Source organism: Staurois parvus, unplaced genomic scaffold, assembly GCF_062004578.1.
Source record: "Staurois parvus isolate SC_StPar_1 unplaced genomic scaffold, SC_StPar_1.0 ptg000157l, whole genome shotgun sequence".
Classification (NCBI taxonomy): Eukaryota; Metazoa; Chordata; class Amphibia; order Anura; family Ranidae; genus Staurois; species Staurois parvus.
The window spans coordinates 549,696-573,959 of NW_028317953.1; the positions used below are offsets into that span (position 1 = coordinate 549,696).

General features: G+C 40.4%; 1 protein-coding gene across 1 annotated transcript in view; it reads right to left on the minus strand.

Moving 5' to 3' along the window:
• DSG2 (desmoglein 2) overlaps positions 1-24,264 on the minus strand; it is an 87,551-nt gene that overhangs the window by 30,576 nt on the left and 32,711 nt on the right. The window contains exons 3-6 of the mRNA XM_089675696.1: positions 10,119-10,247; positions 7,020-7,181; positions 5,735-5,879; positions 2,151-2,314 (exon numbers count right to left, since the gene is read on the minus strand). Coding sequence (XP_089531822.1) covers positions 2,151-2,314; positions 5,735-5,879; positions 7,020-7,181; positions 10,119-10,247 — 600 coding nt within the window. The remainder of the gene's footprint in view (positions 1-2,150; positions 2,315-5,734; positions 5,880-7,019; positions 7,182-10,118; positions 10,248-24,264) is intronic.

Consider the following 24,264-nt stretch of genomic DNA (forward strand, 5'->3'; position numbering starts at 1 on the left):
GCAGTTATATACTTGTATTCTGGAACTACACACTCCAGATTATGTATATAATTTCTAATATAAAGATTTGTAAAGAGTGGGTTTAAGCTACCAGTAAATCCACCTCAAAATGATATTGGTTTGGCTAGCACACCTTCTGCTTTCAAATATTACCTAGGGACTCCAATAATCAAGAGGAGTTTAGGGTCTGGATGTAAACTAATAAAAACTCCAGCAGTGAAGGGAGATTCACATGCCATCAAAGGCAAATAAATCAGGAAACTTATGTGAAAATACTCTGCCACTCCAGTCCCCAAAAGCCATAAATCTAGGAGGAAAATCCTAGATATAAACAAGTTCTCCTACAGTTCTGTTAGTTGGTTGAGATGATATAATCTAATAAAGCTGAATAGCAGATAATCTAGTTATTCATGCATTAAAATTAAATGTATTTTCAAAGCGATTTTGGTTTCTACAGGTAAAACATTATGTTTCCTCCCTGCCTGTATTAAAGGAGATAATTTAACTCTTTTTGAATTTAAAGTACAAAAATGACGCACACTCTCCAATGTTAATTCTGTTATTTTATATTAGCCTACTGAGTAAGCCACTAAAGCTGGCCATACACAAGTTAAAAAAAAAAATAATTGACCAGATCCTCCCAATCCACATATTCAGGGTGGATGGTGGAATCCTCCTCTGTCGTATTCTGACAGCAGGGAGACTTCCCCGCTGTCAGAATATATCAATCAGTGCTGCAGTTTAAGGCCTGCTGTGCTGATTGGCGTTAAAATACAGATACAGTGGTTGAAAAGATGCCGGTCAGTGTTCAACCACAGTGGCCACACAGGGACTGGCTGCATTTCAGTCCATGGTGAACTAGCCAAATTTTGATCCATGTAGGTGATTAATTTTACAATGTCACTTCATAACTATATTGTATGCACAAATGGTTGAATTAGAACCTTAAGATAAAATCAAAAAATTTGGGACACTACTAAGTACAGTTCTCAAAACGCTTTAGCTATTCCTTAGATGGCACATGGTGCCAAGCCTTTTAGTTTGTACAACACCAAGCTGCCCGTCTAACTGCTTTTGTAGTGGCTCAGAACCAGGTATGTTTTACCATACATGATGGTCATGCCGTGTTGCTCAAAATTTGTGGATGAAGAATCTTATTCATTCTTTGCATCCTTTCCAAAAGGGTCTATGAAACCAAGTGGAGTACTACTAAATTTAAAATCAAACAGAATTTACATGCAATAATTTGCACTCATGATCTATAGTCTGAAAACTATGAAACAGACAATACCAAATTATGGTATTTAAGATAATACTAACATCAGCTCCTATAATTCCCTGCACAGCAGCACTCAGATTGCAATAGAAATACTCTTAGCCTGTCAGCACTCTACTACTTTGTATAATGGTTAACTGTACATGACCTCAGCCATTTGCTACTGCTCCATCACTGTCCAATTACAAGGTAGGCTGGACCAAGCTATATTGCTAAACTGCAGCGCAGTATGCAACAAGATCTAGGAGCTGGCTGTGTTGTCTGGCAGCAGTGCCTTGATTACAAGATTGGATAAGCAGAATTACAAAACCTTTGGCAGGAAAACAAATTCGTATGTTAAAGTGGATGTAAGCCCTTACATATACCCAGCAAAGTGACTGGCCTCAGGTGATACAAATATGAAACAAATCATCCTACATAAGTTGTACCTGTTTATTTACAGTGGTCTTTCCCATATATCCATTAAATGTGCAAAATTTAGAAAAAAAATCTCTCAGCTCTGAAAAGAAAGGGGCGGGAAGAACACGATACATCAGTGAGGAGAGCTCTGAGAAGTGATTGGAGTCAAGGGATACACCCCCCCTTCACTCAGCACACAGGAACAGAGTTGAAGCTCACGATCACAGGTTGTGGCCTCCCGTCACCATTTATCTCTTGGTGTCAGGAAAACTCAAAAAGGGACTCATGTTTATAGCAGAGGAACGAGGCGGCGAACAGTAATAACACTTAGTACTCTGGATTAAGACAAGTACACACTATAGTGGGACAGGCTTTGTTCATATTTCATGTCTGAGGTTTAAAACCACTAACTGTATTTAGCAGGTTTGCTTAGAGTACAGCTTTAAAAATCTATGCCGATTAAAAAAACTATTACCTCTCTGTCAATTTTTGTTGATGTGGTGCGAACTTCACCATCCTTTGTCAACATGAAAAGGAGTTTGTCTCCTGGCACTTGGGAAAGGATTTTGTACGCAAGCTTGGTATTTAGGGTGTTAGGCTTATCTGCATCCGTGGCATTTAGAACCATAATGAGCGTGCCTGGTTAAAGAAAAAAAATATTAAACAAATATATATTTTAGACTCCGCTTGCATATCTTGAGAATAATGTTAAAGTAGGAACACAGCCACAATCCCTGCAGATGGAGTAACTGCCCATGTTTTGAAGTGACATACTCTAAATAATAGTAACCATGTCTGTTTAAGATGCACGTTAAAGCTCCATTCCAGGCAAATGTTATAAAGCACTACCCCATACAAATTAGCGCAATTGTGCATTCTTTGTGAAAATGTAAATGCAAAAAAGGACAACCAGCACTGTCAGCCAAAAAAGGCTCTTCTGCATTTCTCAGTACTCCTTGCCAATGTACTCTTGTACCATCAGTAGCCATTCCTTTTACTGAAGCATAGAAAGTCATATCACCTTCCCAGGTATGCAGAGTGGTAAATGTGTGTGGGTGTGAATAAAAAAAATAGGGCCTAGCAGAATCAAAACGGTTTGTCAATTAAAACCGATAAAGTAAAACTTTCATAAGTCATATGTGTGTGCTGCCATTGCTGCCCTTCTCTTTAAAAATGATATTTGCCTTGCTGTTATGACAACCCAATACTTTCATTCACTGACCCAGCACAAGTATGGAGATCAGGAATGAGAAAAGAGTCAGAAGATCCTTATATGAAATACAAAAGTTGGTCAACAAGACAGCCAGGCAACAGGTATTTACAGTAGGTAAGCCGCATTGCTTCTCTCAAAAAAACATTTCCTTTTACATGCTTGCATTTCAACTACATATTTACCTGGTTGGAGATCAGGTACTGCAGCCAAGAATGGATGTCTTCCCAATATTAATGTCACATTGTAAACCAACCAGGAGCCATTATTAGGGATTTAGCATAATGTGTAGACAATGTAATGCTGCACTAAAAGGGTAATTCACCGTATTTAGGGTAAACCTGTTACCAAGGAGCATCTGCCTGTGCCCCTCCAATCCCCCGCTGTGACAGCAGGCAAGGGATCTTCTCTCAGCTGTCACAAACATCCAGGTCATTTATTCACAGATATCTGTGAATGAATGCACTACAACTACCATCTGCCACCAGTCAGATGGCTTATAGTTCTCAATGAACTGCAAAGGTGCTGGTGAGTGCTCTCGTAGTTCATAGATCTTCCTGCTCTCTAGTAACTTTCTGTCCATATGGGAGGTACGGGGAAACAGCAATACTGAGATTCAGCAGGAGCCCGACATTGCACCCCCAATCTACTGATTGCATAATGCATATCCCCCCCCCCCTGCAAAAGTATGTCCATATTTTATCTTTTTTTTTTTTTAAAGGCGAAATTCCTAAATTTTATAAAAATACATTATGCAGAAACTGATTTTCAGCATAGAAAGCAAATATTACTCAACCTACTGTAGGTTCTTAAAAAGGTGTCATTTAGTTTTATTATTTTGTGTGCCAATTTACATGGACATCATTAAGAAGAACTCCGCTACACCGTTAATTCTATATTCTAGCATGACAAAACAAGTAGAAAAGCTACAGTTGCAAGAAAAAGTATGTGAACCCCTTGGGATTATGTGGAGTTTTGCATGAATTGGGCATAAAATGTGCTCTGAACGTCATCTAAGTCACAACAATAGAAGAACACAGTCTGCTGAACATAATACTACACAAACATTAGATGTTGCCATGGTTTAATTGCACATAACATGTAAACATTCACAGTGCAGGGAGGAAAAAATATGTGAACCTTTGGACTTAATAACTGGTTGACCCTCCTTTGGCAGCAATAACCTCAACCAAACGTTTCCTGTAGTTGCAGATCAGACCTGCACAACGATCTGGAGTCATTTTGGACCACTCCTCTTCACAAAACTGTTTCAGTGTAGCAATATTCTTGGGATGTCTGGTGTGAATCGCTCTCTTAAGGTCATGCCACAGCATTTCAATCGGGTTGAGGTCAGGACTCTGAATGGGCCACTTAGAAGGCGTATTCTGTGCTGTTGCAGCCATTGTTTTGTTGAATTACTTGTATGCTTTGGGTCATTGTCCTGTTGCATCACCCATCCTCTGCGGAGCTTCAGTTGGCGGACAGATGGTCGTACGTTTTCCTGCAAAATGTCTTGATAAACACTGGAATTCATTTTCCCATCAATGACAACAATCCGTCCAGGCCCTGAGGCAGCAAAGCAGCCCCAAACCATGATGCTCCCTCCGCCATGTTTCACAGTGGGGATGAGGTTTTGATGTTGGTGTGCTGTGCCTTTTTTTCTCCACACATAGTGTTGTGTGTTCTTCCCAAACAACTCAATCTTGGTTTCATCTGTCCACAGTATATTTTGCCAGTAGTGCTGTGGAACATCCAGGTGCTCTTTTGCAAACTTCAAACGTGCTGCAATATTCTTTTTGGACAGCAATGGCTTCCTCCTTGGTGTCCTCCCATGTACTCCATTCTTGTTTAATGTTTTCCTTATTGTAGATGTGTCAACAAAAATGTTAGCATGTGCCAGAGATTTCTGTAGGTCTTTAGCTGACACTCTGGGATTCTTCTTTACCTCATGCAGCATTCTGCGCTGTGCTCTTGCAGTCATTTTTACAGGACGACCACGTCTAGGGAGAGTAGCAACAGTGCTAAACTTTCTCCATTTGTAGACAGTCTGTCTTACCGTGGACACATGAACATCAAGGCTTTTGGAGATACTTTTGTAACCCTTTCCAGCTTCATGCAAGTCAACAATTCTTGATCGTAGGTCTTCTGAGAGCTCTTTTCTGCGAGGCATGGTTCACATCAGACAGTGCTTCTTGAAACCAGTAAACCCAAAACAGGTGTGTGTTTTTTAAGGGCAGGACAGCTGTCAGCAACACATCCAATATCATCACACTGATTGGAGTCAAGGTTGGAACACTCCTGGCTCCAATTAGCTCTGGGAGAAGTCATTAAGCTAGGACCTCACATACTTTTTCCTCCCTGCACTATGAATGTTTACATGTTATGTGCAATTAAACCATGGCAACATCTAATGTTTGTGTAGTATTATGTTCAGCAGTCTGTGTTCTTCTATTGTTGTGACTTAGATGACGTTCAGAGCACATTTTATGCCCAATTCATGCAAAACTCCATGTAATCCCAAGGGGTTCACATACTTTTTCCTGCAACTGTATGTTCAGTCCCTACCAGAAGGTCCAAGACCCTGGCATGGAGATCTCCCCAGCCCACCATGATAAGGCTAAAAAAAGACCATGCTCAATAAGTTAATTTACTTAGGCTCATAAAGAGTACAGTTTACTGAAAAAAAACTCCCATCACAGCAAAGACAAGGAGAGAATAATCGCCAGCCCACTCCAAGCAACAAAAAAATCTAGAGGCAATCGAGGATCAAAATCTGCCCATTCTGCTCAAAAAGGAGCAATCAATTTTTCATGTAGTTGCTCTTACAGATATTAAAATAATACACGTACTTGTTTCAGACATTTCTTCAACTGAACAAACAAAAACATCGCTGATAAACACTGGACTGTTATCGTTAATATCCTCAACACTAACTCGAAGTTCTATAGGAGGTTCAACATCTTTTCCAGTCTCATCCTTGGCATAACCTTTCAACTGAGAAAAAAACAAAATACAGATTAAAAGATTGTATAGTGAATCGATGATCTCAGGTTGGAAAATTGTACACATGGTTTGTTCAAATGGACCTTAATCTCCTAATAAGCAAATATATTGTAACACCATTTGAAAAATGGGCCTTTTTTATTAGAAATTGCAACTTTATAAACTGCGGTTCTATATAAACACTTTAATCATATGGAATATTCCAATGCAATATTTTATTTTTCCTTATTACAAACATCCAGGTCGCCGGCCACCACCGCTGCTGGTTCCACTATGGGAAAGGGGGGGTAAACCTCTGAGCCAGAGCTGTGGCAGTGCCCTGAGACCACCAGTCCCCTACCATCCCCTTGTGATATCAGTCCTCTTCTTTCTCCTTTGAGAGAGCCCACCAGGGACTATCCAATAGCAAGTGTCCACATCATGAAGACTGATGTTGACACCTAAAAAGGAACCCAAACGGAAGTAAACAGAAGAGCAGACTTGGGACTGTGGAGTCATACAACTGCAGGTTGATAAGTAAAAACAGGTATTCAGACAAGGATTTTTTTTCCTTGTCTGAATATTCGTTTTACCAATCACATAAAAGGTGTGGGAGGTGACAATGATTGGAGTGGGACTTTAAATGCTTCCAAAGCTTGTGTACAATATTCTATTTTATGTTCTCAAGCTGGTAACAATCAACTGGAAGCTATCAATGTAAAAATTACAGAATTCATTTAAGTTGTACACAAGCACATTTATAATATACTGCAGGATATTTTGCTTATAAAAGTCAGCAGAGCGAAGTCATTGCTGGTTTAGTGTTTTGCCTAATTTCACCAATAAATGCACCCAAAATTTGCTATTTTTGCAAATTGCGATGTTTGCCAGTCTCTCATCCACTTTATACTTCTATCAAAATATTCTGCATAAATCTGAATTATGGTTGATAATTAGATATTGACCTACATTGCTTTAAGATGTTGTTTAGGGCATTGGGAGTAAAAAAACTAAAAAATTACATACATACAAACAAGTATACAATTAACAACACTGATAAATGTGATTAATGTTTACATTTTGCAGACTGCAGTAATTTGAGGCTTTAACTGAGGTCTATAAAAGGCATTAGAAATGGAAAAAAAAACTTACAAAGAACATGTCAATGTCTTCCCTGTCCACAATTCCAGTTACATTCAAGTCCCCTGTCCTTTCATCAATTATGAATAAGCCAAGTGGTGGTTCTGTCACGCCTCTACCAACAATGCTGTAGCGAATTCTCTTTCTTACGTCCATCTTAACATCAGATTGGATCTAGTATTGTGTAAAAGAATAGTCAAAGACAGAGTCGCGAAAAACTTCACAAAAATGGGACTATATGGCATGGGAAAGATTTATGACAAATACTGTTAAGACTGTGCTAGAATATCAATATTGTACACAAAATAAACTACTAGAAAAAAAGCCAGGGAAATATTTGTTTAAAATATGAAAACTTAATTCTCTTAATCAGCATTGACTATTTTTAATCCTTATGCTGCTAGCATTAGTAAACAGATAAGTAAATGTAATATACTTTCCTGTTTTAAACTTCTTTCTATACATTTCTTCAGTTACTTCATGGTTTCCATGCCTAGGCAAATAATGTCATACCTCCCAGTCTGCAGAAGAGGGGGATGGGTTTTCTCAGCTAAGCACGCACTCCTGTTGGGATTCCTGAGCCAAAATGGCAAAAAGATTCCAGGAAGTAAATGCTACATGAATCATCTGCTCTTACTCAAGATGACAATGGCCAGAAATGCTAGGGGGCTGTTTTTCAAAGTGCTTTATCAGCAAAATAAAGCATGAAGACATGGATGGATAGGGGAGTTTGCTTTGAATATTAAAAATGAATTAAATAGTGTTTGTTTGTGGTGCTCAGATGCAGTGCAGTTCCAATTTATGTTTCCCAAACCTGCCCTAAAGTCTCAGCAACAGTGCATCTTTTGCAGTTTATACCACATACAGTGAGGAACAGTAGTATTTGAACACCCTGCGATTTTGCAAGTTCTCCCACTTAGAAATCATGGAGGGGTCTGAAATTCACATTGTAGGTGCATTCCCACTCCGAGAGACAGAATTTAAAAAAGAATTTCAGGAAATCACATTGTATGATTTTTAAAGAATTTGTCTTGCACTGCTGAACATAAGTATTTGAACACCTGAGAAAATCAGTGTTAATATTTGGTACAGAAGCCTTTGCTTGCAATTACAGAGGTCAAACGTTTCCTGTAGTTCTTGACCAGGTTTGCATACACTGCAACAGGGATTTTGGCCCACTCCTCCACAAAGATCTCTTCTAGATCTGTCAGGTTTCGGGGCTGTCGCTGAGCAACATGGAGTTTCAGCTCTCTCCAAAGATGTTCTATTGGATTTAGGTCTGGAGACTGGCTAGGCCACTCCAGAAACTTGATATGCTTCTTACGGAGCCACTCCTTGGTTATCCTGGCTATGTGCTTCGGGTCGTTGTCATGTTGGAAGACCCAGCCACGATCCATCTTCAATGCTCTGACTGAGGGAAGGAGGTTGTTGCTCAAAATCTCACAATAAATGGCCCCATTCATCCTCTCCTTAATACAGTGCAGTCTTGTCCCCTTGGCAGAAAAGCACCCCCAAAGCATTATGTTACCACACCTCCCTTATGTTTCACAGTAGGGATGGTGTTCTTGGGATGCAACTCATCCTTTTTCCTCCAAACACGACGAGTGAAGTTTAGACCAAAAAGTTCTACTTTGGTCTCATCTGACCACATGACTTTCTCCCATGCCTTCTCTGGATCATCCAGATGGTCATTGGCAAATTTCAGACGGGCCTGGACATGTGATGACTTGAGCAGGGAAACCTTCCGTGCAAAGCATGATTTGAAGCCATGCCGACGACGTAGTGTTCTACCGACAGTGACCTTTGAAACTGTGGTCCCAGCTCTCTTCATGTCATTGACCAGCTCCTCCCTTGTAGTTCTGGGCTGATTCCTCACCTTTCTTATCAGTGATACCCCACGAGGTGAGATCTTGCATGGAGCCCCAGTCCAAGGGAGACTGACAGGCGTCTTTAGCCTCTTCCATTTTCTAACAATTGCTCCAACAGTTGATCTATTTTCACCAAGCTGCTTGGCAATTTCCCCGTAGCCCTTTCCAGCCTTGTGGAGGTCCACAATTTTGTCTCTGGTGTCTTTTGACAGGTCTTTGGTCTTGCATGGGCAAGATGGGGTAGTAGTTGGCGTCTGACTGACTGTGGGGTGGACAGGTGTCTTTAAAGAGCTCAGACAGGTGCTACAAAGTTAGATTAATGAGTGGAGTAGAGGTGGACTTTTTAAAAAGGCACAGTAACAGGTCATTGAGAGCCAGAAATCTCGCTGTTTCTTAGGTGTTCAAATACTTATGTTCAGCAGTGCAAGACAAATAAAATTCTTTAAAAATCATACAATGCGATTTCCTGATTTTTTTTTTTTATTCTGTCTCTCAGAGTGGGAATGCACCTACAATGTGAATTTCAGACCCCTCCATGATTTCTAAGTGGGAGAACTTGCAAAATCGCAGGGTGTTCAAATACTACTGTTCCTCACTGTATGTAAGGCTGGCCACTGATTTTTTTTTTTTAATTCTCACAGCATTCTGTCTAGCGGGGACAACAGCCAAAACACTAAAACAATTTTGATCAGTGTATGGCCAGCTTAAAGTGTTACTAAACCCACAACAGTAAAATCAGTCTGTATATGCAGTAAAGCATGCTCGTTATACTCCATGTGGAACCTAAGGGGTTAATCCTCTGCATTGTATAAAAAGTCTGTTTGATACTTTCTTCTCTGCCCCTCCTCTTGTTGAAATGACTACCTGATACAGACTAAATCCATAGTCATACAAATGCTCAGTTTGGTGTGTATTACTAGAGAGGTTTTTTTTTTTGCTTTGGAGAGTGCATGTTAACAGGGCCAGACAGAGGATCAGGGGTTTCACATTCTCCTAGAGCAGAAAGAAAACTCCTCCTACAAGCTTTAACACTGCTCATGTTGTGTGTACTGTGGGAGACCAGATATAATGAATGCAGGGTCCTGGGTTTAGTAACACTTTAAGAATGGAGGCATTTGGTCTCAGTTGTTACTTGTGTGGATATCTGAAACCTGTAAACTAGAGGAGGACGAGTTAAGGAAACACTGTTCAATCATAAAAGCAGGTTGCAGAATATTGATTTGTGCAATGCCAGTATGCTTACCCTTGCAATGGGATTTTTGTAAGAATTGTCCTGTTCCTCTCGAATTGAAACTGGTGGAATAATCCACTCACGTTTATATCTTGACAATGGTTTTCTTTCATCGTGCAGTTTAATGCTTCTCTTCGCCAGCTTAAATTAAAAAGACAAAAAAAAAAACAAAAAAAACACACACACAAAAAAAGGTCAAATTGTGGTTAAATATTTTGAAAGTAAACATAGCCCATTAAAAAGAAAATAGTCTGAAAACTCAGGGTCTTTGTGGTATTGGAATAAATAAAAAAAGTTACATATGTAAACCCAACATATTGCTGATATGTGCTTGCTGTACCATGTACTTGTATGAAAAAGGATCATGTTCTCTTTGTATGGCTTCGTTTGTATGAAATCCCTGGTGTTCCTGCCAATCCCTCTGCTTTTGTATTAAAAACTGACAACTCTAGGCATGAGAGCACAATGTGGTCAGTAGTCCGGCTGTGCTGGGTGCTAATCCAAAGATCAGACTCATGCAGACAGCCCCCCCAACCTGCACAGCCATTCACTGGGAAAATCAATGTCCTACTGTTTCTCCTCCCCCAGCTCTTTATGCAGCAGAGAACAGAGGGAATGTGATCACTTATAAAAAAAAAAAAAAAAAAAAAAAAAAAAAAAAAAAAAAAAAAAGAAGTATTTGTTTTTATATCTATATATGTTTTGTCTTTTTCATTTGATTTTAAACTGAATGGGTTGTTTTACTAGGTGAAGGTTTCATACACTTCAACAGCACAAATGGAAAAACATACCAACACATTTAAGATGCTAGTAAAATTTTCAAGTAAATTATAAAAAATAGATAAAATAAAATATAAAAACTCATGCCTTCACTGACAAAATCCTTCATGGTTTATACTGATTGGTTCAGACTGTTCCAGCTTGTATTGCAATTGTCTATGCACAACTCTGGCTAGAGATAAGGTAAAAGTGCTGCCTGTGCTACTCACTACTATTTCCACTGACCGGAATGTGGATTATTATTTCCACACGTGTTTTAGCATACTAACCCCTCTGATACCAGCCTACAGACCAGCTAGAGCTTGAATGATGCAGGCTGTGATCTTGCTACCCACAAGAAATGCTACCTGCTACCTTTTTTTTTTGCAGTCTGTACCCCCCCACCAAATGGTCTTGCAACACTGATGGCCAGCAGATGGTGCTGCTGATGCGTAGAAAGTCCCAGAAGCAAATGCATTTTTGTTCACATGTAGCTGTAAATTAACCACTCTCCAGAGGATTTACCCCCTTCCTGACCAGCCCAATTTTTGCACTGCGTTACTTTAACTGACAATTGCGTGGTCATGCAATGCTGCACCCAAATGATATGCATGTCCTTGTTTTCCCCACAAATACAGCTTTCTTTCAGTGGTATTTGATCACCTATGCAGTTTTATTCTTTTGCACTATAAACAAAAAAAGTCCACAAAATAAAAAAAAAAATAAAAAAATATTTCTGACTTTTTGCTATTAAAACATGTCCAATAAAATAAATAAATAATAAAAAAAAAAAATCAAAATTTAGGCCAAAATTTATTCCTCTACATGTCTTTGCTTAGAAAAAAAAATCCCAATACATGTAAATGAATTGGTTTATGTGAAAGTTATAGCATCTATAAAATGGATATATACACACACATACATATATATATATATATATATACACATACATATATATATACATACATATATATACACACACACACATATACAGTCAGGTCCATAAATATTGGGACATCGACACAATTCTAACATTTTTGGCTCTATACACCACCACAATGGATTTGAAATGAAACGAACAAGATGTGCTTTAACTGCAGACTGTCAGATTTAATTTGAGGGTATTTACATCCAAATCAGGTGAACGGTGTAGGAATTACAACAGTTTGTATATGTGCCTCCCACTTGTTAAGGGGCCAAAAGTAATGGGACAGAATAATAATCATAAATCAAACTTTCACTTTTTAATACTTGGTTGCAAATCCTTTGCAGTCAATTACAGCCTAAAGTCTGGAACGCATAGACATCACCAGACGCTGGGTTTCATTCCTGGTGATGCTCTGCCAGGCCTCTACTGCAACTGTCTTCAGTTCCTGCTTGTTCTTGGGGCATTTTCCCTTCAGTTTTGTCTTCAGCAAGTGAAATGCATGCTCAATCGGATTCAGGTCAGGTGATTGACCTGGCCATTGCATAACATTCCACTTCTTTCCCTTAAAAAACTCTTTGGTTGCTTTTGCAGTATGCTTTGGGTCATTGTCCATCTGCACTGTGAAGCGGCGTCCAATGAGTTCTGAAGCATTGGGCTGAATATGAGCAGATAATATTGCCCAAAACACTTCAGAATTCATCCTGTTGCTTTTGTCAGCAGTCACATTATCAATAAATACAAGAGAACCAGTTCCATTGGCAGCCATACATGCCCACGCCATGACACTACCACCACCATGCTTCACTGATGAGGTGGTATGCTTAGGATCATGAGCCGTTCCTTTCCTTCTCCATACTCTACTCTTCCCATCACTCTGGTACAAGTTGATCTTGGTCTCATCTGTCCATAGGATGTTGTTCCAGAACTGTGAAGGCTTTTTTAGATGTCGTTTGGCAAACTCTAATCTGGCCTTCCTGTTTTTGAGGCTCACCAATGGTTTACATCTTGTGGTGAACCCTCTGTATTCACTCTAGTGAAGTCTTCTCTTGATCGGTGACTTTGACACACATACACCTACCTCCTGGAGAGTGTTCTTGATCTGGCCAACTGTTGCGAAGGGTGTTTTCTTCACCAGGGAAAGAATTCTTCGGTCATCCACCACAGTTGTTTTCCGTGGTCTTCCGGGTCTTTTGGTGTTGCTGAGCTCACCGGTGCGTTCCTCCTTTTTAAGAATGTTCCAAACAGTTGTTTTGGCCACGCCTAATGTTTTTGCTATCTCTCTGATGGGTTTGTTTTCTTTTTTCAGCCTAATGATGGCTTGCTTCACTGATAGTGACAGCTCTTTGGATCTCATCTTGAGAGTTGACAGCAACAGATTCCAAATGCAAACAGCACATTTGAAATGAACTCTGGACCTTTTATCTGCTCATTGCAATTGGGATAATGAGGGAATAACACACACCTGGCCATGGAACAGCTGAGAAGCCAATTGTCCCATTACTTTTGGTCCCTTAACAAGTGGGAGGCACATATGCAAACTGTTGTAATTCCTATACCGTTCACCTGATTTGGATGTAAATACCCTCAAATTAAAGCTGACAGTCTGCAGTTAAAGCACATCTTGTTTGTTTCATTTCAAATCCATTGTGGTGGTGTATAGAGCCAAAAATGTTAGAATTGTGTCAATGTCCCAATATTTATGGACCTGACTGTATATATATATATACACATATATAGATATACACACACATACATATATATATATATATATATATATATATACACACACATACATATATATATATATATATATATATATATATATATATATATATATATATATACACACACACACACACATACATACATATATATATATATATATATACACACACACACATACATACATATATATATATATATACACACACATACATACATATACAGTCATGGCCGAAATTGTTGGCACCCTTGATATTTCTCCAGGAAATCATGTATTTCTCACGAAACGTATTGCATTAACACATGTTTTGCTATACACATGTTTATTCCCTTTGTGTGTATTGGGACAAAACAAAAAAAGGGAGGAAAGAAAGCAAATTCGACATAATGTCACACAAACCTCCAAAAATGGGCTGGACAAAAGTATTGGCACCCTTTCACAACTGCGGATAAATAAGAATGTTACAAGCATGTGATGCTCCTGTAAACTCACCTGGGGCAAGTAACAGGTGTGGGCAATATAGAAATCACACCTGAAAGCAGATAAAAAGGAGAGACGTTCACTTAACCTTTGCATTGTGTGTCTGTCTGTGCCACACTAAGCATGGACAACAGAAAGAGGAGACGAGAACTGTCTGAGGACCTGAGAACCAAAATTGTGGCAAAATATCAACAATCTCAAGGTTACAAGTCCATCTCCAGAGAACTAGATTTGCCTTTGTCCACAGTGCGCAACATTATCAAGAAGTTTGCAACCCATGGCACTGTAGCTAATCTCCCTGGTCGTGGACGGATGAGGAAAATTGATGAAAGATTGCAACGCAGAATAGTCCGGATGGTGGATAAGCAGCCCCAAACATGTTCCAAAGACATTCAAGCTGTCCTGCAGGCTCAGGGAGCATCAGTGTCAGCGCGAACTATCCGTCGACATTTAAATGAAATGAAACGCTATGGCAGGAGACCCAGGAGGACCCCACTGCTGACACAGAGACATAAAAAAGCAAGACTACAGTTTGCCAAAATGTACTTGAGTAAGCCAAAAGCCTTCTGGGAAAACGTCTTGTGGACAGATGAGACCAAGATAGAGCTTTTCGGTAAAGCACATCATTCTACTGTTTACCGAAAACGGAATGAGGCCTACAAAGAACAAAACACAGTACCTACGGTAAAATATGGTGGAGGTTCAATGATGTTTTGGGGTTGTTTTGCTGCCTCTGGCACTGGGTGCCTTGACTGTGTGCAAGGCATCATGAAATCTGAGGATTACCAAAGGATTTTGGGTCGCACTGTAGGGCCCAGTGTCAGAAAGCTGGGTTTGCGTCCAAGATCCTGGGTCTTCCAGCAGGACAATGACCCCAAACATACGTCAAAAAGCACTCAGAAATGGATGGCAAAGAAGCGCTGGAGAGTTCTGAAGTGGCCAGCAATGAGCCCAGATCTAAATCCCATTGAACACCTGTGGAGAGATCTTAAAATTGCTGTTGGGAAAAGGTGTCCTTCCAATAAGAGAGACCTGGAGCTGTTTGCAAAGGAAGAGTGGTCCAAAATTCCGGGTGAGAGGTGTCAGAAGCTTATTGATGGTTATAGGAAGCGACTGATTTCAGTTATGTTTTCCAAAGGGTGTGCAACCAAATATTAAGTTAAGGGTGCCAATACTTTTGTCCAGCCCATTTTTGGGGTTTTGTGTGACATTATGTCATATTTGCTTTTCTGCCTCTGTTTTATATTTGTTCCAATACATACAAAGGGAATAAACATGTGTATAGCAAAACATGTGTTAATGCAATACCTTTTTTGTGTGAAATACTTGATTTTCAGGAAAAATATCAAGGGTGCCAACAATTTCGGCCATGACTGTATATATATATATACACACACATACATACATATATATATATATATATATACACACACATACATACATATATATATATATATACACACACATACATACATATATATATATATATACACACACATACATATATATATATATATACACAGTATATACACACATACATACATATATATATATATATATATATATATATATATATATATATATATATATATATATATATATATATATATATATATATATATATACACAGTTGCAAGAAAAAGTATGTGAACCCCTTGAGATTACGTGGAGTTTTGCATGAATTGGGCATAAAATGTGCTCTGAACGTCATCTAAGTCACAACAATAGAAGAACACAGTCTGCTGAACATAATACTACACAAACATTAGATGTTGCCATGGTTTAATTGCACATAACATGTAAACATTCACAGTGCAGGGAGGAAAAAGTATGTGAACCTTTGGACTTAATAACTGGTTGACCCTCCTTTTGCAGCAATAACCTCAACCAAACGTTTCCTGTAGTTGCAGATCAGACCTGCACAACGATCTGGAGTAATTTTGGACCACTCCTCTTCACAAAACTGTTTCAGTGTAGCAATATTCTTGGGATGTCTGGTGTGAATCGCTCTCTTAAGGTCATGCCACAGCATTTCAATCGGGTTGAGGTCAGGACTCTGACTGGGCCACTCCAGAAGGCGTATTCTGTGCTGTTGCAGTCATTGTTTTGTTGAATTACTTGTATGTTTTTGGTCATTATCCTGTTGCATCACCCATCCTCTGCGGAGCTTCAGTTGGCGGACAGATGGTCATACGTTTTCCTGCAAAATGTCTTGATAAACTCTGGAATTCATTTTCCCATCAATGACAACAATCCGTCCAGGCCCTGAGGCAGCAAAGCAGTCCCAAACCATGATGCTCCCTCCACCATGTTTCACAGTGGGAATGAGGTTTTGATGTTGGTGTGCTGTGCCTTTTTTTCTCCACACATAGTGTTGTGTGTTCTTCCCAAACAACTCAATCTTGGTTTCATCTGTCCAAAGCATATTTTGCCAGTAGTGCTATGGAACATCCAGGTGCTCTTTTGTAAACTTCAAACGTGCTGCAATATTCTTTTTGGACAGCAATGGCTTCCTCCGTGGTGTCCTCCCATGTACTCCATTATTGTTTAATGTTTTCCTTATTGTAGATGTGTCAACAAAAATGTTAGCATGTGCCAGAGATTTCTGTAGGTCTTTAGCTGACACTCTGGGATTCTTCTTCACCTCATGCAGCATTCTGCGCTGTGCTCTTGCAGTCATTTTTACAGGGCGACCACGCCTAGGGAGAGTAGCAACAGTGCTAAACTTTCTCCATTTGTAGACAGTCTGTCTTACCGTGGACACATGAACATCAAGGCTTTTGGAGATACTTTTGTAACCCTTTCCAGCTTCATGCAAGTCAACAATTATTGATCGTAGGTCTTCTGAGAGCTCTTTTCTGCGAGGCATGGTTCACATCAGACAGTGCTTCTTGAAACCAGTAAACCCGAAACAGGTGTGTGTTTTTTAAGGGCAGGACAGCTGTCAGCAACACATCCAATATCATCACACTGATTGGAGTCAAGGTTGGCTCACTCCTGGCTCCAATTAGCTCTGGGAGAAGTCATTAAGCCTCCCAGCCTCACATACTTTTTCCTCCCTGCACTGTGAATGTTTACATGTTATGTGCAATTAAACCATGGCGACATCTAATGTTTGTGTAGTATTATGTTCAGCAGACTGTGTTCTTCTATTGTTGTGACTTAGATGACGTTCAGAGCACATTTTATGCCCAATTCATGCAAAACTCCACATAATCCTAAGGGGTTCACATACTTTTTCTTGCAACTGTATATATATATATATATATATACACACACATATACATATACACACACACACACACACACACACATATATATATATATATATAAAAACCATACACACACACACACATATACACACACACATACACACACACACACACATATATATACACATACATACACACACACACACATTTTTTTTTTCTTTGTTATACTAGTAATGGTGGAGATCAGCGACTTATAGTGGGACTGCAGCGGGCATTCTGACACTGGGTGGGGACTAACTGGCATTGAAATCCCCAGTGACACAAATACAGTGATCAGTGCTAATAAAAAGCACTGACACTGTACTAATGGCACTGGGCAGGAAAGGGTTAACTTTTGGGCAATCAAAGGGTTAACCGTGTGCATTTTACTATGTGTGCAGCACATGTGTCTCCCCCATGCTGACAAGGGAGAGACCTGTGTTTACACTTAGGTCTCTCCCGTCAGCTTTGCATGGCGATCGCAGGGTGCCAGCAAGAAATCTCCATCTGGGACCCAGTGATTGACATGCCTAGCCTCCAATGGTGGTGCGGGTAGGGCCGCATGTGCAGTTCATACCCAGGAATGCAAATCATGCCGCCCTGTAGCAGTGGTTCTGCTGTAGCGGGGAAGCAGTTAATGTGTAAGCATACAAGCCCAGAAACATTTGTCCAAAATTACATTTTGACTCACTACTGGATTACGTCGCACATGCAAACAACTAGAATTCATGTTTAGGTTTTTAACCTTTTTAAAACTAAAATTTTTTAGAAAACCAAGTAAAATTGATCTGTAACCTGGTAATGCAATCCAGGAAAAAAATTTTTTCATCTGCCTTTAATCCTTACATGATATGATCCTTTGTGGGCAGCTTCATTTGGCTTCCAATGATATTAGGTTGTCCCTGCAGATTCCTATCATGTCTTACTAGACAAGCATACCTCCCAACTTTTTGTGATAGGAACGAGGGACACCTATTAGCAAAAGTATATATGCATAGGACACCCTCCCTACCCCCCTTAAAAATGAATTATAGAAAAAAAATGATGATTAGTTAAACCCAGAAGTGATTTATATTTTCACCACTACGCTTCCTTTATACTTTTGCCTTTAGTTAGCACAATTTCTCTCACTGGCACCACTGATGGGGCACAATTCAGCCTACTGACACCATTGATGGGGTGTTATTCCTCCCACTGACACCAGAGATGGGGGAAGCAATTCTCTCACTGATACCAAATATGGCGCACTATTCCTCACACTGACACTAATCATCAGCAAGCCTATGAGAGCCCACTCTACTATATGGGTGGTTCCAATCCGTTTATTTTAGCGGACCAGACTCAATTGAAGGTAGGAAGATGTAAAAAGGGAGACAAGTCTGATTACATATAGGGGTGAATAAGGGTGCGATCAGGTCTGCCTGAAAAACTGACCAGTGGACCCGATTAGACCCTTCGTGTGAAAGGGGCCTCAGTGTACCCATTTTGTTTTTTCTTTACCGCTTGTTGACCACGCTATAGCCGCGCCCCCCCCCCCTCCCCGCAGTGATAGCGATGGCGCTCTCTGTGACAGCTGTGTCTTTTGAACAAAACACAGTAAAAAGGTCCAATCACAGCAGTCTTTTACCACGCGATCAGTTTTGTCCAATCACAGCTCATCCCCATGTAAACACACTTGCCAGTTATCGGCAGTACTCTCCTCATGCTGCCGCAGCGTGAGGAGCGTACTGCCAATAACCGGCAAGTGTGAAAGGAGACATCTACACTAATAATCAGGGCACTGAACATGAATTACATATACTTTAAAACATGTCTTTACCTTATTGCATTCCCTGCATTAAGGTGAAAAAAGGTTTCCGACTATACCTGACCCCGACCTCAGTCCAGTGCTGTGAACAACTGCAGCACTCCCTCCTCTTCTCCCCACTCTCACAGGCTTTCTTGTCATTCAAATCCTGTGATGAGGCAGTTGGGGGCATTTCCAACCCTCGCTGGCTGTGTCTATTGATGCAGACAGCGGGATTTGGGATCCAGCCCACAGGTAAGCCCCTATAGGAAGTGGCTTCCTATGGTTGTACACCAAGAACAGGAGGAGCTAGGATTGCTGGTAGGGGACTCAAGAAGAGGAGGATCAGGGCTGATCCGTGCAGTTCCATTGGACAAAGCAGGTGAGTATAACAGGTTTGTTATTGTAAAAGGAAACAAAATGACTATACGAGTCAATGTTATTTAAAGTGTTTGTAACCTACTAATGCTATCCAGTAAACATTGGCATTATGCCAAACTCAGAATGTTTGTTTATTCCACTTGTCTTTACATTTTTATTATATAGTTCTGTGTGCAGAGTGATCAAGCTTCTCATTTGGCCTATGCAGACTCCTGTTGCACAACTCTTTTGTCCTCACTGGACATAGCCTGGGACTTAGAGTGGCTATGCTGCAACAGGGAAATACACCAGCAGATATTTCTGTAGTCTCGGTATTTTTTTTTTATAACTAAAGTAGCTCACAATTTGTAACACTTGACAACAGTTTTGCTTCCCGAAACGTTTCGCGATAGATAGACCCATTTCAAACTGAACACAAAATATAATTTCAGAATGAAAGGAACCTTGAAATATGAAATTAACTTTTATTGACTAGAATATATTTATCTGCATAATGTTTCCGACACGCTGCGCACACGGCGAGATTAGCAGGGCTAAAAAAAAAGTGTTTTGCTCCCAATTTTCGTTAGTACTCTGTGTTTGTTGTGTCTTGCTGCAGTGTCCAACAATATTCAGCTAGCACTGATGTATGTCAGTTGCCCTGATACCACTTTTCCATTGTGGCAATATTCTGATGAAACCTTCTACTATGTTTATCACTGACTTTTCAGGAAAGAAGTCCATGTGTAAATGAAGAAACATGAATCTTCTTTAGCATGTTGCACTTTACAATCTTGTATGCTGTAATAAGTTTGCAACTCTAGAGCACCAGACTACATTCAGCTGGCTGACAAAGTAAATTCTCAAAGACATTCTTGAAAGAGCTTTCCAGGCAATTTTCTTTTCCGCCCCCCCCCCCCCCACACACACACACACTACCAGACCTTTGAACTTGCGTTATTGATGATGAGGAGACAGCTTAATCTTGCCATCAGTTATTCATGGAAACACCTGTCTAAAATAATGAAGACTTAACATTTGCTCAACACTTTCACAAAATCTTCCATCAGTCTGAGGTTTATACAGTTGTGTCCAAAATTATTCAACCCCCAATGCTGTAAAGGGGTTTAGGGACTATAGTGTACATTTGGAATTGTATTCAGAATCAAATCCTACAAGGACGTTGTAACTACCCAAATGCAACTAAAATGACATCAATTGTTTATGTAATACAGTAGTAAATGGTTCTTATGTGGTTTCTTCATTGCCACAATTATTCAACCCCTTAAAGACTACCACTCTGAAGAACAGAGGTTCATACAGGTGCTTTCCATCAGGTATTGAAAACACCTGTGGATGTCACCGAGCAGCAATCAAGCATAATAAGCACCAATTAGGCAGCTTTAAAATGACTGTGATACTCAGCTCCTTCTAGACATTTACTGGTGTGGTTACAAACATGGTGAAGGCAAGAGAATGGTCCAGGAAGACAAGAGAAGAGGTGATTTCTCTTCACAGGAAGGGCAATGGCTATAAGAAGATTGCAAAGATGTTAAACATACCAAGAGACACCTTAGGAAGCATCATTCGCAAATTCAAGGCAAAGGGCACTGTTGAAACGCTACCTGGTCGTGGCAGAAAGAAGATGCTGACTTCGACTGCTGTGCGCTACCTGAAGCGTAGAGTGGAGAGAAGTCCCCGTGTGACTGCTGAGGAACTGAGAAAAGATTTGTCAGATGTGGGTACAGAAGTTTCAGCCCAGACAATAAGACGCACACTGCGTAATGAAGGCCTCCGTGCCAGAACTCCCAGGCGTACCCCCTTGCTGTCTCCAAAGAATAAGAAGAGTCGACTGCAGTATGCCAAAAGCCATGTGGACAAACCACAAAAGTTGTGGGATAGTGTTCTGTGGACTGATGAAACAAAATTAGAACTGTTTGGGCCCATGGATCAACGCTATGTTTGGAGGAGGAAGAACAAGGCCTATGATGAAAAGAACACCTTGCCTACTGTGAAGCATGGTGGAGGGTCAATCATGCTTTGGGGCTGTTTTGCTTCTGCAGGTACAGGGAAGCTTCAGCGTGTGCAAGGTACCATGAATTCTCTTCAGTACCAGGAGATATTGGATGGAAACGTGATGCAGTCCGTCACACACCTGAGGCTTGGGAGACGTTGGACCTTTCAACAGGACAATGATCCCAAGCATACCTCCAAGTCCACTAGAGCATGGTTGCAGAGGAAAGGCTGGAACATTTTGGAGTGGCCATCGCAGTCACCAGACTTAAATCCGATTGAGAACCTCTGGTGGGACTTAAAGAAAGCAGTTGCAGTGCGCAAGCCTAAGAATGTGACTGAACTGGAGGCCTTTGCCCATGAAGAATGGGCGAAGATACCCGTAGATCGCTGCAAGACACTTGTGTCAAGCTATGCTTCACGTTTAAAAGCTGTTATAACTGTAAAAGGATGCTGTACTAAGTACTAAGATTGAATGTCACTTGGGGGTTGAATAAAACTGATAATGCTGTGAGCACAGAAAAGACATTTGTGGTTATTTCATTATAACTGTTATGTTATATTTGTCTGACCTACAAGTGCCTCTTTAATGTAAATGTAAGCAAGATGACTGAATGATCAAAAGCAATGTCAAACTGGCCAAAACACTCAATTTCAGTGGGGGTTGAATAATTTTGGACACAACTGTATGACGCAGAGGCAAAAATATCTTTGTTGGGTCAACAAGTGGTGCAAGTGTCACATTTTTCTGTCCTGGAAGCAAGTTCTTTTGGAGTGGCCATTTCTTTTCAATGTAATGCAGCTCTCTGGCATGGCTTTTACATTTGCATATGTAGCAGTGCTTGGTATATCCAAGCTACATTCCAAACAGCAGAGCCACTATCTCCATAGATATTCCAGTTGTACTTGGTGTACTGGACGTGCTTCAACAACAGTTTTAGGTTTTCCTGTGTTTCTTTCATGGGTGCAGCATAGCCAACAGGTATTGAAGGGTGTGCAAAGTTATTGTGTAACAAGACAGTCTTGAGCCTTAACACTGATGGATCAGTAAAAACACCATTCTAGTGGGTTGTGCTCACAACTCAAGCCTGTGAACAAAATACCCATGTCCATACAGAAAAGGAGGTTGTCAACCTGTGCAAAGAAATCATTTTGGTGGCTTCAAAAGACATTTTCATTTCTGGTGATAGCAAACACCATCCATGTATTCTTGAACACGGTAGTTGTGCTTTTGATTTTGACAAACAAAAGATCAATTTCTCTACTGGATTTGGTACTGGCAGATTGTTATGTGGCACTGGTCTCATGGCTGAAGGCGGATTGGGGTATTTAAATGAATTCTTATTTTAAACAGAGAAACCAGAGGCATTACTCAGATCATTCTATTCACATTATAGGTGAAGGACAGCATATGGCACCGACTTTCGACTCTAAAATCGACAGCACATCTTGCACAACGAATGTGCGGAGCCCAGGCCTCATCCTGATCACAAATCTTACAATGCACAGTATAGGTCATACATTTTCTTAATGTCAAATCATGGTGCATCTTTGAAGCTTAAGTGTGTACTTGCCACAAAAGTAGAAGAACTTATCACGGCTGTTGTGACGTTGGCATTCTGCTGTCACCATCATTCTATAGCAAGTATAACTCGCTTGTTATGAAAGTTACATGTACATAGACTAAGCAGCACAGCACAGTGGCTAAGCTGTAAGCACTTCCATCTAGCAGAACTAGAGTTGCCGGTTCAAATCCCAACCATGGCATCACCTGCCTGGAGTTTGCATATTCTCCATGTACTTGCGTGGGTTTCCTCCAGGTACCCTTGTTTCCTCCCACACTCCAAAGACATGCTGGTAAGATAACTGTCCCTAGTATATGTATGAATGAGTTAGGCACCTTAGATTGTAAGCTCCTTGAGGGCAGAAACTGATGTGAATGTAAAAAAAAAAAAAGTATATATTATAGAAAGTGCTAGTTTCTTGCTTTATTGCATTCGTTATATGATACTCCCTCGGCTCAAGTTTCCATTAGAGGTTATAGATCCCGTGTTCCCAATTTGATGTGGCTCTAGACATGGTTGTCCACGTTTCCCATTGCTCTTTGCTCTGGCGATTGAACCCTTAGCTATGGCAATCCATTCCCATCCTCAAATCCATAGTATCCATTGTGGACAACAGGAAAATAAATGAGCCCTATTAGCTGACAATCTCCTTATGTATTTTACCTCCCCTTTGATCACCGTACCTAACTTACTGTATCTGTTGCGCCAGTTCTCTGCTCTTTCTGGGCTGTCCCTAAACTCCCAAAAAAACGACAGGCCTTAACATTTGCTTACCCGTTTCTGTAGAACGGCAGCTCAGAAATACTTATGACTTTCAAGGGGCAAGTAACTCTTTACCCTATTTAGGAATCCATTTAACTGCTTCAGTTGAGACCCTTTATCAAGCTAATTATCCTCCCCTTTTTAAAAAACGTAAAGATGATCTTCTCCATTGGGCTGACTACTCCTTGTCTTGACTTAGCAGAATCAACTTGATTAAAATTAAAATTTTTGCCCCGACTGCTATATTATTTTAGAACCTTGCCGATACCAATTCCGAGATGGGAGCTGCAGCATCTACAAGCTGAGGTTCTCTACTTTGTTTGGAACAATAGAAGACCTCGGAAGGACCAAAAGACATTATATGCCTCAAACCAGCGAGGTGGGATTGGCCTTCCTAATCTTCATGCGTATTTCCAAGCTGCTCAAATTGCTCAGCTGGCCTATACCACTGCTAAGGGACCTTCTCCTGTGTGGGTTTCTATCGAAGCACTTTCCTGCCACCCCCTAGCAGTCGGCTCATTACTTTGGCTT